General features: G+C 40.8%; 2 protein-coding genes across 6 annotated transcripts; one reads left to right on the top strand and one right to left on the bottom strand.

Moving 5' to 3' along the window:
• Window positions 1-1,881: 1,881 nt before the first annotated feature.
• LOC103978872 (transcription factor TGA2.2) lies at window positions 1,882-9,716 on the top strand. Of its 4 annotated transcripts, XM_065143836.1 has the most exons (10): window positions 1,883-2,178; window positions 2,269-2,705; window positions 4,746-4,942; window positions 6,783-6,860; window positions 6,952-7,011; window positions 7,390-7,467; window positions 7,583-7,634; window positions 8,247-8,518; window positions 8,778-9,023; window positions 9,274-9,716. In XM_065143836.1, exons 3-10 carry the CDS (start codon window positions 4,877-4,879, stop codon window positions 9,418-9,420), a joined length of 999 nt encoding a protein of 332 aa, XP_064999908.1. In that variant the 5' UTR covers window positions 1,883-2,178; window positions 2,269-2,705; window positions 4,746-4,876; the 3' UTR covers window positions 9,421-9,716. The 4 variants fall into 4 exon arrangements, with proteins under 4 accessions (XP_064999910.1, XP_064999908.1, XP_064999909.1 ...); XM_065143838.1 differs by having other exon boundaries at window positions 1,882-2,705; window positions 4,753-4,942; XM_065143837.1 differs by having other exon boundaries at window positions 1,883-2,705; window positions 4,762-4,942.
• Window positions 9,717-9,729: 13 nt separating this feature from the next.
• LOC103979542 (putative disease resistance protein RGA3) lies at window positions 9,730-14,070 on the bottom strand. Of its 2 annotated transcripts, none has more exons than XM_018824084.2 (2): window positions 10,692-14,070; window positions 9,730-10,523 (listed from the first exon to the last, which is right to left on the bottom strand). In XM_018824084.2, exon 1 carries the CDS (start codon window positions 13,850-13,852, stop codon window positions 10,694-10,696), a length of 3,159 nt encoding a protein of 1,052 aa, XP_018679629.2. In that variant the 5' UTR covers window positions 13,853-14,070; the 3' UTR covers window positions 9,730-10,523; window positions 10,692-10,693. The 2 variants fall into 2 exon arrangements, with proteins under 2 accessions (XP_018679629.2, XP_018679630.2); XM_018824085.2 differs by having other exon boundaries at window positions 9,730-10,289.
• Window positions 14,071-14,830: the final 760 nt, after the last annotated feature.

Genomic DNA, 14,830 nt, shown 5'->3' with positions numbered 1-14,830 from the left:
GATAACTTCTCAAGAGAGGAGTAATGCATCTGAAGCAGCTCAGCATCCATTCTCATGGAACATTTGAACAGGGTTAGATTGGTTGATTACACAGCAGTACTCCCTGAGGAGCTCATGGAACACTCCATTTTTAGCTGAAAGATCCAACCAATCATTGATTGATTGAATAGAAAGATGCTTCCAAAGTCAATTTATAGGCATATTTAACACAACTTTTTTAGCAATGTTTTTTCAACCAATCTTGTTTATTCCAAAGGCTTAAAATGTTGGGAAAGAGATAAGTTTATATGAAATCTAACACCATGAAACTCCTCAATTTTCAAAGTGGGGTAAGATTACTAATAGATAGATTTCCATTGTTTTTCTCTACCTTTAACATTGTTTATTTCTTTGGTAAGTTTATTCTTGTTTTCTCTTCCTTTTTCATGTTATATCAATTAATATGTGATGCTAGAATGTGCTAGAATCAAAATCGATTATCGATCAATTATAGAATCAAAATATATATTTTCGAGAGTTATTACGCTTGAGAATTATATGTTCAAGGCGATTGAAAGTTTTTTTAAAAGATGATTCCTCAAGATAAGTCCTTCGTATTTAGGCATCACTAGCACGACTATCATTGGGATATGCTCCGTAAGATCGTTTCGATAAAATAGTTAAACACAAGGCCTAAAATAGTGACCTTAAAAGAAATTTTTGATCTGAAACTATACACAAGCGACTTCTATTTATTGTGAATGATCAAGAAAATATTCATTAAATCAAGAATATTAAAGAAAAATTCTTTCATACTGACAGGTTGAGTCTAGTTGACTGAACTCCATGTGTTAAGTCCCTCATTACTTGAGCGAAAGTAAGGCAAGTTATTTGACAGAATAAACTATGATATTGATAAAAATCTTACTTTTTCTCTTTAATTGAGTTTACAAATATCTAATATTTATTCTGACATAAACCAAACGGAGAATCTTCGATGCTATCCTAAGAGGACAGATTGCCTTCGCAGTTGATCCATGGACATATCTAATGTTTGTGTGGAAGATGTTGAATTTAGAATCAAAACTGAGGTTAACATCATTTCAAACTCTCAGTCTGATTTATTTATATATATCTTGATGATATATTTTCACATACTGTTTGCATTACTTTCTCCAGAAAGTGTCTTGATCTGATACCTCTTAACCATGCTCGTAGAACAGTCAATGTGATTTGGTCTGCAAATATATATATATATATATATATGGCAGTAATAACTCGTTCTTGCATCCAAGAAAAAAAGTCAATTCTTTTGGCATACATCTTCCCATCTCTGTGAGAAGACCTGATGGGTAGTCAAACATTGTCCAACAAGCGAGGCAAAGGAGAGGTTTTTCTTTTTGAAGATTTTCTTTTTTTTAATCGTATATGGTGCATTTGAAGATGAAAAGAAGATAAGACATCGATAGAGAGGGAAAAAAAAAGACTTAAAAAGGAGGGATTTTTCATGCAAATTCGGTCTTAATTAATTTTCTGCTGAAACAGTTTTTAGGGGAGCAATCCGATTTGACTTTGACCACGAATGAACTTCCAGTCTCCAACGCTGACCTCAGTGGCATCGCCGTCACGCTCTCGGTCAACCACAGGAGCAGGTAAGTGGGGGCCATCACCGATACAAACCTCGAATGTACGTACGATATACGTATGGGTGGGCAAAAGACACTGCCGACATGTACGAGCGCACCGCCAACTGACGGGTAAACGGTCAACTGTTGGAACAGTAGAGACGATAATAAACACAGAAAAAAAGGAAAGAATATGGGATTAATTCCAAATAATCCCCACAAAACGAGGTATAAAAAAAAAGGAAAGCCAGAAGCATCGTTTCAAGAAAGCGACGCCAATAGATTTGATGGCGCGGCAGCGTCACCCGTTGCCCGAGATCAGTAAAATTTATCGCTTTCCATTATCGAAATCCCCCCAAGTTTCGATACATGGCCAGGGGTTAAAAATAAGAGCCGGAGAGATCGAAGCAGCAGCAGCAGCGGCGGCGGCGGCGGCAGTGGGTAGGGAGTGGCCGTCCTCCGACGCCGCCACTCCCGAAACCTAGGGTTTTGGCGGCGGATTTGCGTCTTCGGCGCGCTGTAGATTCCACCGAGATTGCTCCGCGGTGGTCCGATCCGGGCCGGGTCGCGGCTGGTTCGCCATTTGCTTCGAGCAAGATTCGTTTTGTATATAAATATAAATATAAATATAAATAAATAAATAAATAAATAAATATATATATAGGGCCTCGATCTTCTCCCCCTCCCTCCGGGAGGTCGACGGGTGTCGCTTCGTCGCTTGCTTCCGCTGTACGGATAAGGGTTGCGGGGTTGTCGTTCTCGGTTGGGGATTGCCCTTGCTTTGGATTTATTAGGAGATTCGGTTTCGTTGCTCCGAGGGGTTGGTGCGGGGGGGGGAGCTTCTGGATTATTCGGCTTCGGCCCTGTGTAAGCCTTCCAAGGTTGGAAAGTTGAGATTTTGAGGGTGTTTTTTGGTTTTGTTTTTTGTTTTTTGTTTTTTGTTTTTTGTTTTTAAGTGCGTTCCCTGTGGAGGCGGCGGCGGTGATGGTGACGGTGACGGTGAATGGGGAGTAGGACAGGTGGGGTTGGAGTCGAAGATGGTAAGCTAACTGCGGCCGGGACGGAAAGCTCTATTTCTTCGTCGACGGTGGTTCAGAACACGTATGTCTCTTCTATGCTTTGTTCTTGCCGTCGTTCTTGATAAATCTGGTACCTTTCGATCTCTTGATATAATTTTGAGTTCAGCTACCACTGTCATGGTTACCTTAGGACTACTCCTGCTTCATATTGCTGTGATCAGCTCTCTTTGCTCTAGAATTAGGAGCTATGATACCTTGTTTGTGGTTTTATTCTTCTCTATTTAAACTGTCTACTTCGTTATATAACAGCGGAAATCATTATAAACAGCAATTTTTTCAACCTCGATATGAAATTGTTAGAATGACGAATGTGGATGCTGGATAACGTGAAGTATTATTTATTGAAGTAGTATGTGACTTGACACTGATAGCTCATCTATCAGTGTTCTTAAATTATTCAATCTTTTATATTAATTTCTTGCATTGAAGGATAACGCATAAAAGAAATGAAGAAAAAGATGATCATGCAGAACTTTTGGATTCTTGGAAAAGAAGATTTTCTTTATGGTTACCTAGTACTTGACCTTTGTTTTTGTTATAAAGTTTACTTGGCAAAAAGAAAGTCTCCTTTTGTTAAAAGGGAGATGGAAACTATCGACAGAAGTTTTGATTACTACACTAAATTTCAACAGTGCAAAACAGGAAGTAACCATTGTACTGTATTATTAGCTTGGTCTTGAGAGATGAGCAGATATTTGTCATCAAAATTCTAACTTCAAAAAAATTGTTTCTGTTTAATTCTTAAAGTTTTGTCATATCAAGGCTATACAATGTTATAGGTAGGTCTTTAATGATCAATAAAATATTCTCATCGAACTTTTAACTTTGAAACGTTTTCTTTACTCGGTCCTGGTAAATGAAACCAAGTATGTGTTAGGAGGGTATCTGAAGAGAATGGATAAGCAATATGTCCAGTGTCATAAATTTAAAGCTCATGCTGATTTGGTGTATAAAAATGGAGTTATCAAATTATCTAAGAAACTTCTTACTTTTCTTAAATCTAGATAGTCCTTGACTCACCCCTTTGGTTCGGGGCTTTCTAAAGATTAAACCCCAAGTTGATTTTTGGTAGTTACAAGTGCACACTTGTGGAAATAATTAGATTCAGCCTGTGAAATGTAGTACATAAGTGGGAACTAGTAAATCACCATGCTGTATATTTACTAGCTCGCATTTGATCTACTATATGGATTGACCTTTCAATCCTCAGCAACTGCTCCTACATAATAGGTTCATTAACTTATGTAGTTTTAATAGACGATTAAATTAAATCGGTTTTAGGACCTAGGTTACATGATAAAGAAGCTATCAATTTTATAACTGCCTAGGAGACTGCTTTTTATTGATGTTATAGAAGTAAGCTTCCAATAACAGTGAAGAATGTGCTTTTGACTAAGGTTTTTTTCACCATCGTTATTGTGCTATTCTGGTTCTATTTTGGCCTAGTCCCATTTCAAAAGCATGTTGATTTGGTGGTATTCTATTGAAATATGTCAGCATGGCTGGGGCGTGCAATTTATGCTCTTGATATACATATATGTGCATACATATATGCATGTGTATATTCACATATATGTATTGTATATACATCTTTGTAAGTATGCACCAATATTTTACTATATATATATATATATATATATATATATATATATATATATATATATTCATTTTTTGCCTTTTACTCTAGAACTTTGTCAGTTGTTCTTCTAATGGCTAATTGCCTTCTGATTTTCTTTAACAATATCACAGAGGGAAAACAGAACTAGAGGCAAAATATGATAGCAGGATAATTTGAGGTGGCAAGATATTCTGTATTTGCTTGAAGGCTGGAATTAACTAAGCTTATAGTTTGATCTCTTGCCTCTAGATCTAAATTATAGCAGGACCCATGTGTTTATGCCAAATAGTTTGGATTAGAGGTTTGGCATTGCTAACGTTTTATTATGTATGCAGATCTCTTTAAAGCAAGATTTCACATGTTCTTGTCTTTTGTAGCATCATGTGTGCTTAGCTAGTTGCTGCTTGTAGAAAATAGTTATCATTTTCCCTATCCTGATACCAGGTTTTAGCTTCCATAGATATTACACCTTCAGCTGCTAGAGTTGAGTCTTTGACGTCACCCCAACAGAAGGGATACCAGCCTAGCTCGGTCTATTTTCCAGTGGTCAGTTTGAGAACTGGAAAGAGATCACAATGGCAGATGCGAGTCCTAGGACAGATACCTCCACAGATGTGGATACTGATGACAAAGATAAGAGGGTGATTTTCTTTGCTCCTTTGTTCTTTAGTTAGGGATATGGAAAAATCATTCATTTTAATTATTCTGCTTTTGAAACATTTTTTACTGCACTATGTCCAAGTACCACAAAATAGAATGCTATTTCCTCTGATGCTTATGTTTTATGCATATAAATTTGCTGGCAACAAAATTGTATATTACTGTTTCAAGTGAAATATTAAAGAAATTTAGACTGCCTTGAGGTTAAATGACTTTCATATATGGCTATATTCATCTCTTGGCCATCACTTTGTTGGATATTTATGAGCATCTATATGTCGATTGGAGTGTTTTTTCTGTTTGCATCATTCCCAAGTCTCAGAAATTTCATCTCATGGGCACTAATTGTCCTGGGTTAACCCTGAACTTATCTCAAAATTGGAGCTGATTCTGGGTTACAGGTTAACATTAAGTTGTTGTTTGAAAAAAGAAAATTATGTCCTTTGCTGCAATGTTACTGGTTACTATTAGATTATGATCTAAATCACATTTGATGATCTCTATATTAGATTGTTTGTCATCTTCCATAAAATGTATTGTTGGAAACAACCAAGTGAAAAATGGAGACTAGAAGGTCTTTAGTTGTACCCCAGCTTTAATAGATAGGATGATCTTTTTAACTATTTAGTCATGCTTGTAGGGTAAACTTACTCCTAGGATTTAATTTATGGTCTTCTTCCTTCTTAAGGACCTGGTGCATTCATAGTAACTAAGAGTATGGTAACTTGCAAGTATGATGGCAGTGTTAAAACCACTAATTAATTTATGTATATTAAGGATACAAGTCTGAGGTGGTTATGTTGTGTTGGTTTTCATTTGGAGTGGTATATGCTGCTGCCATAGCATGGTGATATGTTCACAGAAGCAGCCACAGAGAAAAAAAAAAGGGGAAAAAAGAGAGGAAAGAAATTGAACAAGTAGAACTATGTTATCTTTGCTTTTAAGCAACGGTCCATCGTCTTTATCATGGAGAGGAGACCAGTAACCAATCTTACCTCTATATCAAAGTGATCATTATCTCCAGTCTGGAGGAGGGTATAGGTCCATAGCCCTATCTGGAAAAGCTTAAAGGATCGAGGTACTAGATGGTGAGACTGATCAAGATGGCAAAATGTATAGGGCCGCTAAGGTGGATTGTAGATAAACGAATTATGAGTGATACACTTGTGCCAATAAAGGGAATGAAAAGTTTCCCTAGCTGATTTGGTACTTACAAGGGATTTTTGAATGTATAAACTATCCTAATAGATTACTTATGTCCAGTTATATTTAATCCAGTCAAATATTGCAGCAAAAAAAAAAGCGCTTTATGGTATATTTCATTAATTTGGGCCAAAAGGCAGCTGGTCCAAAATCTGGTTTGGGTTGGATACTACATAATGGGCCATATGACTATTGTAGTCTTAAACTTATTTCCTTGTTTTATGTTTATATCTTTGAGCTATGTTTTCAGATCAGGATATGGTAAATTGCCATGAATAAGATCAATGGTTGTTCTTTTTTTTATTTTCAGAAACATATTGCAAGCAAAGACAACTAAACCTAATAGACCATTGGCAATAACGTAATACAATGCTTTTTTAAGATTATAGACCTCTAAAAAAAGGACTATAAACCACTTATGGCACTGGCAGAAATGCAATCTCCATGATTAATAATTTGTTGTAGCTACATATCAACAAAGAATTTGACTGATTAGAGGATTTATCGCTATGACCACTACATGTACATGGAATATGCTTCATGTTCCAAAAAGTAGTTGCTTAGTATTCAAATTTTGATATGGTCTATGGCTATGTATCCTTATCTTTTAATTTTCAGTTAGAACGAGGACAACATGCTGTTGTTGCAGCATCTGATTCTAGTGACAGATCGAAGGACAAGACACTGGACCAAAAGGTACATGTTTGTTGCATTTTCCAGTTAATTGTTGCCTCCTTTTTCAGTAAAAAATATACATTTAATTATATTGAAAATTATTTTCGAACAGACAGTTCGTCGACTGGCTCAAAATCGTGAAGCTGCAAGAAAGAGTAGGTTAAGAAAAAAGGTGATTAGTCTTTTTCTTTGCACTTTTTGCAAGTTTTGATACTTCCTTTGGTTAGCACTTGTAAGAGTATTATGGTATGTTATTGGGATATGGGTAAATATTTATTCTTAGATGTTGTTATTAGAAATTACTTGTTGTCAGGTAAATTAACCCTGCTGTTACTTGTTCATTCACCTTACCCGATTTTAATGTGCACTCTATAGCTTCAGAATAACCTTTCTCTCATTTTCTTGATTGGGCATGGTAAATAAGTTAGCTTTAGCATATTTTGGAAAAGTAATCCAATTTGCAGTATCAGTTGTTTGCAGATTTTATGTTAATTTCAGTAAGATATATTTCTAATTATTTATATATTCTCCTGTCTTCTTAATTTACAAGGCTTATGTACAACAACTAGAGAGTAGTAGACTGAAGCTAACTCAACTTGAGCAGGAGCTCCAAAGAGCTCGGCAGCAGGTATGATCCTTTTCCGCGAACATTTCCTCTTCTCTATTCTATTGAGACCTTATCTTTTCTTTTTTTGTTGCCAATATTGTGGATTATGTAATCAGGTTGAAATATGTGTTTTCAGGGAATTTTTATTTCTGGCTCAGGAGATCAATCCCATGCCATGGGTGGAAATGGTAATTTCTACTGCATGATCTCTTCATCTGACATTGAGTTTATAACAACCTTGTCCATAATTTGTGTAACATAAGAGCATATTTTGTAGGGGGAGAAATACATTTGTTCCATCTTTGCTAGTTGTACTTTTTGTTTACATGAAACTCTCTGCTTGAGGCAACTAATGAGAAATTATCATAGCAAGGGTTCACAAAAGTACATCCTTCAACAAAATTGTTCAGGTTCTTGTATAGGAAAATATTTGATCATCATATTGTAGCTTTTTTGTTGAATGCACGAGGAATCTTTGTTTTCTTTACAATATCCTTGGTATTGAAACACAGATTTAAAGTACTTCATTATGGTTCTTTTTGGTCCAGTTAGGCAGAATTTTATGTGATAAACTCGGATGTAATTGACTCACACACAATTTATTAAATCTTTTATGCAATTTATTCATCCCCACATTTATTTATATTCAGGACTAATCAGCTAATCTTCTTTCATATTGTAAATTAAAAAATTATACCAACGAATTGATGTCCTACCTTTGACACATGCTGGTACACATTGTGTTTTAGTTTAATTGCTTCCTGTCCTATAATCAGTGGCATGCTAAATGAATATTGCAGGGGCATTGGCTTTTGATGTAGAATATGCACGATGGCTCGAAGAACATAACCGGCAGATCAATGAGCTGAGATCTGCAGTGAATGCTCATGCCAGTGAAAATGATCTCCGTGTTATCGTTGATGGTGTCATGGCTCAGTATGATGAAATATTTAGGCTTAAGGGCATTGCTGCCAAGGCTGATGTCTTTCATATATTCTCAGGCATGTGGAAGACACCAGCTGAAAGGTGTTTCTTATGGCTGGGAGGATTCCGTTCATCTGAGCTTCTGAAGGTGCAGAACTTCATACCTTGTATTTATTATTATTTTTTCTAAGCTTTTTTTCATGCCACCAGAAGTTTCGTCAAGCAAATGGGTTTGGGATGGAATAAATTCAAATTGGGTTTCTTTTTTCAGTAACATTTCTAATCATGGGCTTTCTTTTGGTCCCCAAATAGCTGGGGCATGACTATTAGTTGTTGTTGTGGGGCTACTTTGGGTGGTCCTTTTGTCGGTTCATTAGTTCAGTTCTAATTGTGCTTTAACTTTGCAGCTACTTGCAAATCAGCTGGAGCCGCTTACAGAGCAGCAAATGATGGGCATATGCAACCTTCAGCAGTCATCACAGCAAGCTGAGGATGCTCTGTCTCAAGGGATGGAGGCGTTGCAGCAGTCCTTGGCAGAAACACTGGCCGGGTCGCTTGCCCCCTCAGGATCTTCAGGGAATGTTGCAAACTACATGGGTCAGATGGCTATGGCAATGGGAAAACTTGGAACTCTTGAGAATTTTCTTCGCCAGGTAAATTACTTATGGTTTAATACATGACTCTGCATCAATATTAGGCCTTTGCATACCTTGAATTAGTTCTCCGTCGTATGGTATTTCAATTTGTGGTCGGGGTTCTTTTAAGTCTTTTTAGGTGTCTCGGCTCATCCGCCACTGTCGGTCCAGATAACGTTGCAGTAACTTTGCTTTTCACTGGCAATAGAATTACCGAGCTTGAAATTTTCATTATTCATCACTACGTCTTTTCTGTTTATTTTTCTAGGCCGATAACCTGCGACAGCAAACCCTGCAACAGATGCACCGGATATTAACTACCCGTCAGTCGGCACGAGCGCTTCTTGCCATACATGGATACTTCTCACGTCTTCGTGCCCTGAGCTCTATTTGGCTAGCTCGGCCGCGGGATTAACAAGCCCTCTGTTCCTGTCGAGCACATTACTTCCTGTTCTAGGGCTGATCTGAAGTACCTCTCTGATATGTTGCATTACTAGCTCCAGTACTATGGCTGGACACTGGTGGAGCTAAATCAGATCATGTATAGCAAAGTATGGTACTCCTTCCTTCCTCCTTATTCATGCAGTGTACTGTTGCTCATGTAAGAAAAAGGCCATCATAATGTCATTCTGCATGCTCGTAGCCTCGTTTAAGAAAATGATTATTGACATAATCAATGAGAATTTGTTGTTAGGGTTTTAATCTGTTTCACCATGAAGAATCAGACTTTGAAGTGTTTGATGTATTCATGATTTTGATTACAGTACAACTGTCACTTAAAATCTTGTTCAGCTTCAATCAGTTGTATCGGTCCCCTGTTCCTTCTGGGAAACAGGCGATTGAGACCACTTCGCATAGTATCGATCTGCTGTAGGCCATCGTCTTCTTCATGTCTGCATTTTGCTGCCGTTGTTTGATGAGCGCTGGTAACACACATTAGGTATTTAATCGATTACAATGCATAAGATTTCAGTTGAGCCAATCAGGCACTCATGCCCTGCCTGGGCTCGAAGTCTTCCGATTAGGCCTTCGTGTACTCTGTTTCTTGCAGTGGAAAAGAAAGCCGTCTCATTCTGCCCTCCTCACCCTCCTCCGTGCCAAGTTTCCTACGCATAGTTCCCCCTCCATCCCCGAGCGTCGCCTGCTGTAAACCGGGTTCTCGATCCACGTCGGGACCGGGGCATTGGGGTTGACGTCTGCTTGCCTTCCGTCGCCGTGTCATCCACCGGTAGCTCTGGCATGTCTTTGCTCCGTCTTGATCAGTTTCCACACGGTCTAGCATTTCTGCACGGCTTTGCTTTAATATTTAGGTGCTCATGCACGTCAGTTGTTCGATTGAATGCCAATGCGAAAATGGAACGCGTTTTAGGTGCACGTAGGTAGCTATTCCATATATGCTCAGCAGTTTGTGTATCATAAACTTCCAAGTGGTACAAAAACTTGCTACTAAAACCCTACTGTATCTCATACGAACAGGTCTTTTTCCTGTGATTCTCCCCATAATTGATGCAGAACATGCTGAGGAGAGAAGCAGAATAGTTAATTGATGCCAAGTAATTGGCTTCACCATAAGAAGATGATAAGTTCCACATCTTCAACAGGCCCAGGAATTATGCAAACTATAGAGCTTTGCTAATTGATTAGGTTGATGCAAAAGACAGAGAGATCGGGTAGTGTTCTTATCACCTTTACAAGTGTTGGCCGTCGATCACTACGGTGGGTATGTGATTTATCTTGTGCCAGTCGAGGCCTCTCTCCTCCTTGCACCGTTCATGCAGCATCGGACAGCTTTCTACGGACAAGCATTGCAGTGTCGCAGGCAAGCCATCCTCCGGCAATGCGGTGATCTGAGGGCACCTAAGCACCAGAAAGCTATGGAGGGATGGAAGGGCACGAAGCCCTTCCGGAAGAACTTTCAAGTTCACGCATTCGGAAATCTGCAAATATTGGAGGGATGTTAAGAATCTTATCTCTTTGAAAACCCAGCTGCTCGGATCAGTGCATGAGTTGATTCGGAGCACTTGAAGCGACTTGGGAAGATGAACAGCCTCTGCCTCTACCACCGACATCAGCTTAGGACAGTTCTCGACATCCAAGTGCTTGAGGGAGGCCAGTGACTGAAGCCCGCTGCCTTCTGACGGAACCACCATGTTTTCACAGTGATATATCTCTAGTCTCCGAAGCCTGGTCAGGTCCGCCGGTAGAGATTGCAGGTCTGAGCAGTTGGATATGTGCACCGAAGAAAGAGAAGTGATGGCAGGCAATCGCCTCAATTTTGGACAGCGCACGATGCTGAGCTCACGGAGGCACGGGAAATGGGTTTCGGTGACTCCAGACCACTCCAACCAATCTGTCATGTCCTCCAATTGCAGCACTTCTAGGGAAGGAAAACCACCATCCCTACCATGGCCGCAGAACTCCGGACCAAGATGCTTGATCCCATCCAGTCCATGCATTTCTAGGTGAGTAAGGAAGCGCAGCCGTCCCAGAGGTGGGAGGAGGCTGCAGTTGCAGTAGTGCAAGTACATTTTCGTAAGGCTAGAGAAAACTGGATCTCCTACCCAGCTGGGGAACCTGCTGCCATTGTAGCCTTCTATATGAAGCTCTTTGAGGCTCTCATGTGGTTGCAGGCATTCGAGTATGTCCTCATCTCTAAAGCTGCCCGCACTGTGAGCGTTCCATTCTAGTTGCAGCTTCTGCAGATGTTGTTTGTAGCTCAATCTGGCCTGTCTTGCTTCTTCGGCATCAGCCACATTCTCCAGATTCAAAATGCAGAGACTTCCTCGGATCTCCGTCATATCTTTCAGCTCCGATATCCTATGTCCGATCTGCTGATGAATCTTGAATATAGGCAGTTCCTGGAGGCAGGTCAGTTTCCCAATCCCAGCCACACTCGAGATCAGTCTGCTGTCTTCTTCCAGATGCCGTAGGTTTATCAGATTGGTTATGCCTTTAGGTAACCCCTTCAATGAGAAACACTCTCTCAGTCTCAAGGTCTGCAAACTATAGAGCTTGCTAATTGATTCAGGCAACCTTGCAATGGCAGTGGCAGTCAGATCCAGGTACCGGAGATGCACTAAGTTGCCGATGGTTTCGGGCAATTCTTCGAGGAAACTGTCACTGAAATCCAGCACGCGTAGGTATTTCAAATGTAGAAATAGATCCGGTGGAATCTGGATGACACTGGAATTGAATCCATATAGTGTGACAAGCGTGCGCAAGCTTCTGAATCCAAACAATGCTTCTAATGAGATAGGCAGTGAATCTTCGGAGGTCAATGAGAGATGGCGAACCTTTCCAGGGATTCCCTGCAGCCTACAGTCTTGTGCAATGAAACATTCGTCGACAGAGACGTATTGTGCCAGAGCTTGTATCATGTCATGCATCACATAGCCATCCTTGGAGTTCTGGAATAAGGACCTTCCCAGCAATTCGTCGAAGTACTCAGCTCCTGTGTCTTCCATCTGCTTCGTACCCTGGTGTTGCAGGAATCCTTGGCCAATCCAGATTTTGACCAGCTTATCTTTGTCGAACTCGTAACCTTTCTGAAATATGGAGCAGTAGGAGAAGCATTGTTTCAGATGCGAGGGGAGCGTCTGATAGCTCAACTTGAGAGGTGGCAAGATGTCGTTCTCATTCGCCGGCAACTCCCAGAACTCACTTTTCAAGATCTTCCGCCAGTCGACCTCATCTGGTCTCGCGAACAACATGCTTCCTATGGTTTTGGCCGCCAATGGTATGCCGTCTAGCTTCGACACGATCTCCTTCCCAATGGCTTGCAGTTTGTGGTTCCCGGCGAATTCTCCTCCGGCAAATGCGGACCTGCTAAAGAGGGTCCAACAGGCATCCTTCGATAGCCTCTTCAAATGGTAGGGAGGCACTGTGCCCATGACTTGTGCAACCCGTTTGATCCGTGTCGTGATCACCACTTTGCTCCCGCTCCTACCGGCGTTCAGTGGAAGGCGTGTTCTGTCCCAGTTAGCACGGACCTCATTCCAGACGTCGTCGAGTATGAGCAAGAACCTCTTTCCTCTCAATTCCTCCACCAGAGTCTCCTGCAGCATGTTCAGGTCGGTGAGATCGGATTTCTTCTTGGTTGCAGCTTCTACCATCGACTTGGTGAGCCTGACGACGTTGTAGTTGCAGGAGACAAACACCCACATCTTGAGATCGAAATGATTGGTCACCCTTGCGTCGTTGTAGACTATCTGAGCCAGCGTCGTCTTCCCGAGACCCCCGAAGCCGACGATGGGAAGGACCGGCAAGTTCCTCGAGGAAGACTCTTGAGACACCAAGAATCTTACAATCTCATCCCGGTCTTCCTCTCTGCCGAGCACGTTCGACTCATCCACCAGTGAGCTCGTCGGCGGCCGACGAAGACTTTCGGTTCTGCTGGTACCGTCGGTCAGCTCTTGGAGTTGAAGGTTATCTCGCTCTTTCGCCTTCTCATCGAGTTTCTTCCTGATCTCCATGATCTGATGCGCCATCCTGCTGCGGAACCGGGCATGTCTCAAGCCGAAACAAGAAGAGAAGACACGGAACACCTGCCAGGTTCGTTCTCCGCCCTCCACCTTACGCCGCAGGGCTCGGAAGTTGAACGCATCCAGCAAGTCATCGGCTTCGTAGGCAATGTCTTTGAGGTGCCGAAGCCAATCACGCACGGCAGCGTTCCTGATCTGCTTCTCCTCAGCGTCCTCCAGCACGGCGCGGATGGTGTCGAGCGTGCGGGAGAGCTTGTTCAGCTCCTTGCTGACTCCGAGGATCAATCCCAGCTCCTGGCGAGCGGCGATGAACGCCCTCTCGAGCACCACCTGCATGAAGGCCGACAACACGGAGTCTGCCGACATGATGCAAGAGCTTGCTGGTGCTACGCGCCTCGCTTAGATTTGCCTCTCTCTTCCGAAGATCGATACCTGATCTTGAACCGGTAAAGACGCCTATCGACCTCTCGTTGTTCAAGATGTGCATGATAATGCCTCGTTGACTGACTTCCTCTTGATGCTGATATAATAATATCTTGTCGACTTGACTCATCTCTCCTTATCTTATCTTGTCCATTTTAATCGTTTGAATTCTCATTGTATCTCCTTCAAATATTTATTCTATCTTTTGACCATTAAGAGATACGACATGAGAATGATATCATCCTAAGAAGTCACTTTTTATTTGCTCTTTCGACTAGCTAGCAAGAGAATTCGAATATCACTTTCTTGAGAATATATGACCTCGGCCTTTAAGAACAATACTCCTCGGACTCGAGCAAGAGGAGGAAAAAAACAATCATATATTTTGTTACTTAGTTCATAAATGAAATCCGATGCATAGTAGATGTTTATTCATCACTCGTAATGTAGACATTCATAATGGGACTCAATCCCTCTCGCATTTTTTTATTATTGATAGAGAGGCCACCACTACTATACTTAAGGCACTTTACTGAACTAATCAATATATTGCCACAAAAGGCAATGGTCTAAAGCAAGTGTGAGGAGTCACGTAATCCCGAGGTCATCACAACGGAAAAGAAATAAATAATCCGAGTTACCTCACCCAAGGCCTAAGCTGACCCTCTAAATATGACTAGAGTTAATTCTTCCTACGGATAAAGGAGAAGGGGCTATAAAGAGTCCCTCACCCAATGAAAACCTCGTTAGTAAAAAAAAGATAAGTCCAAATACTATCGGTTCCATTGAGATTACAATCATAACACTAAAGAATGTTGTTGTAACCTGAAAAAGTATATTGAAGAGCTCATATGACGAGGGTACCAGCTCCTTATGTCGTAAGCTTTATGCTTAAGTTATCATTGAAAATGTTAAATCTCG

Source organism: Musa acuminata, chromosome BXJ3-3 (genome assembly GCF_036884655.1).
Source record: "Musa acuminata AAA Group cultivar baxijiao chromosome BXJ3-3, Cavendish_Baxijiao_AAA, whole genome shotgun sequence".
Lineage (NCBI taxonomy): Eukaryota > Viridiplantae > Streptophyta > Magnoliopsida > Zingiberales > Musaceae > Musa > Musa acuminata.
This window is presented reverse-complemented; position numbering and strand designations above follow the sequence as displayed.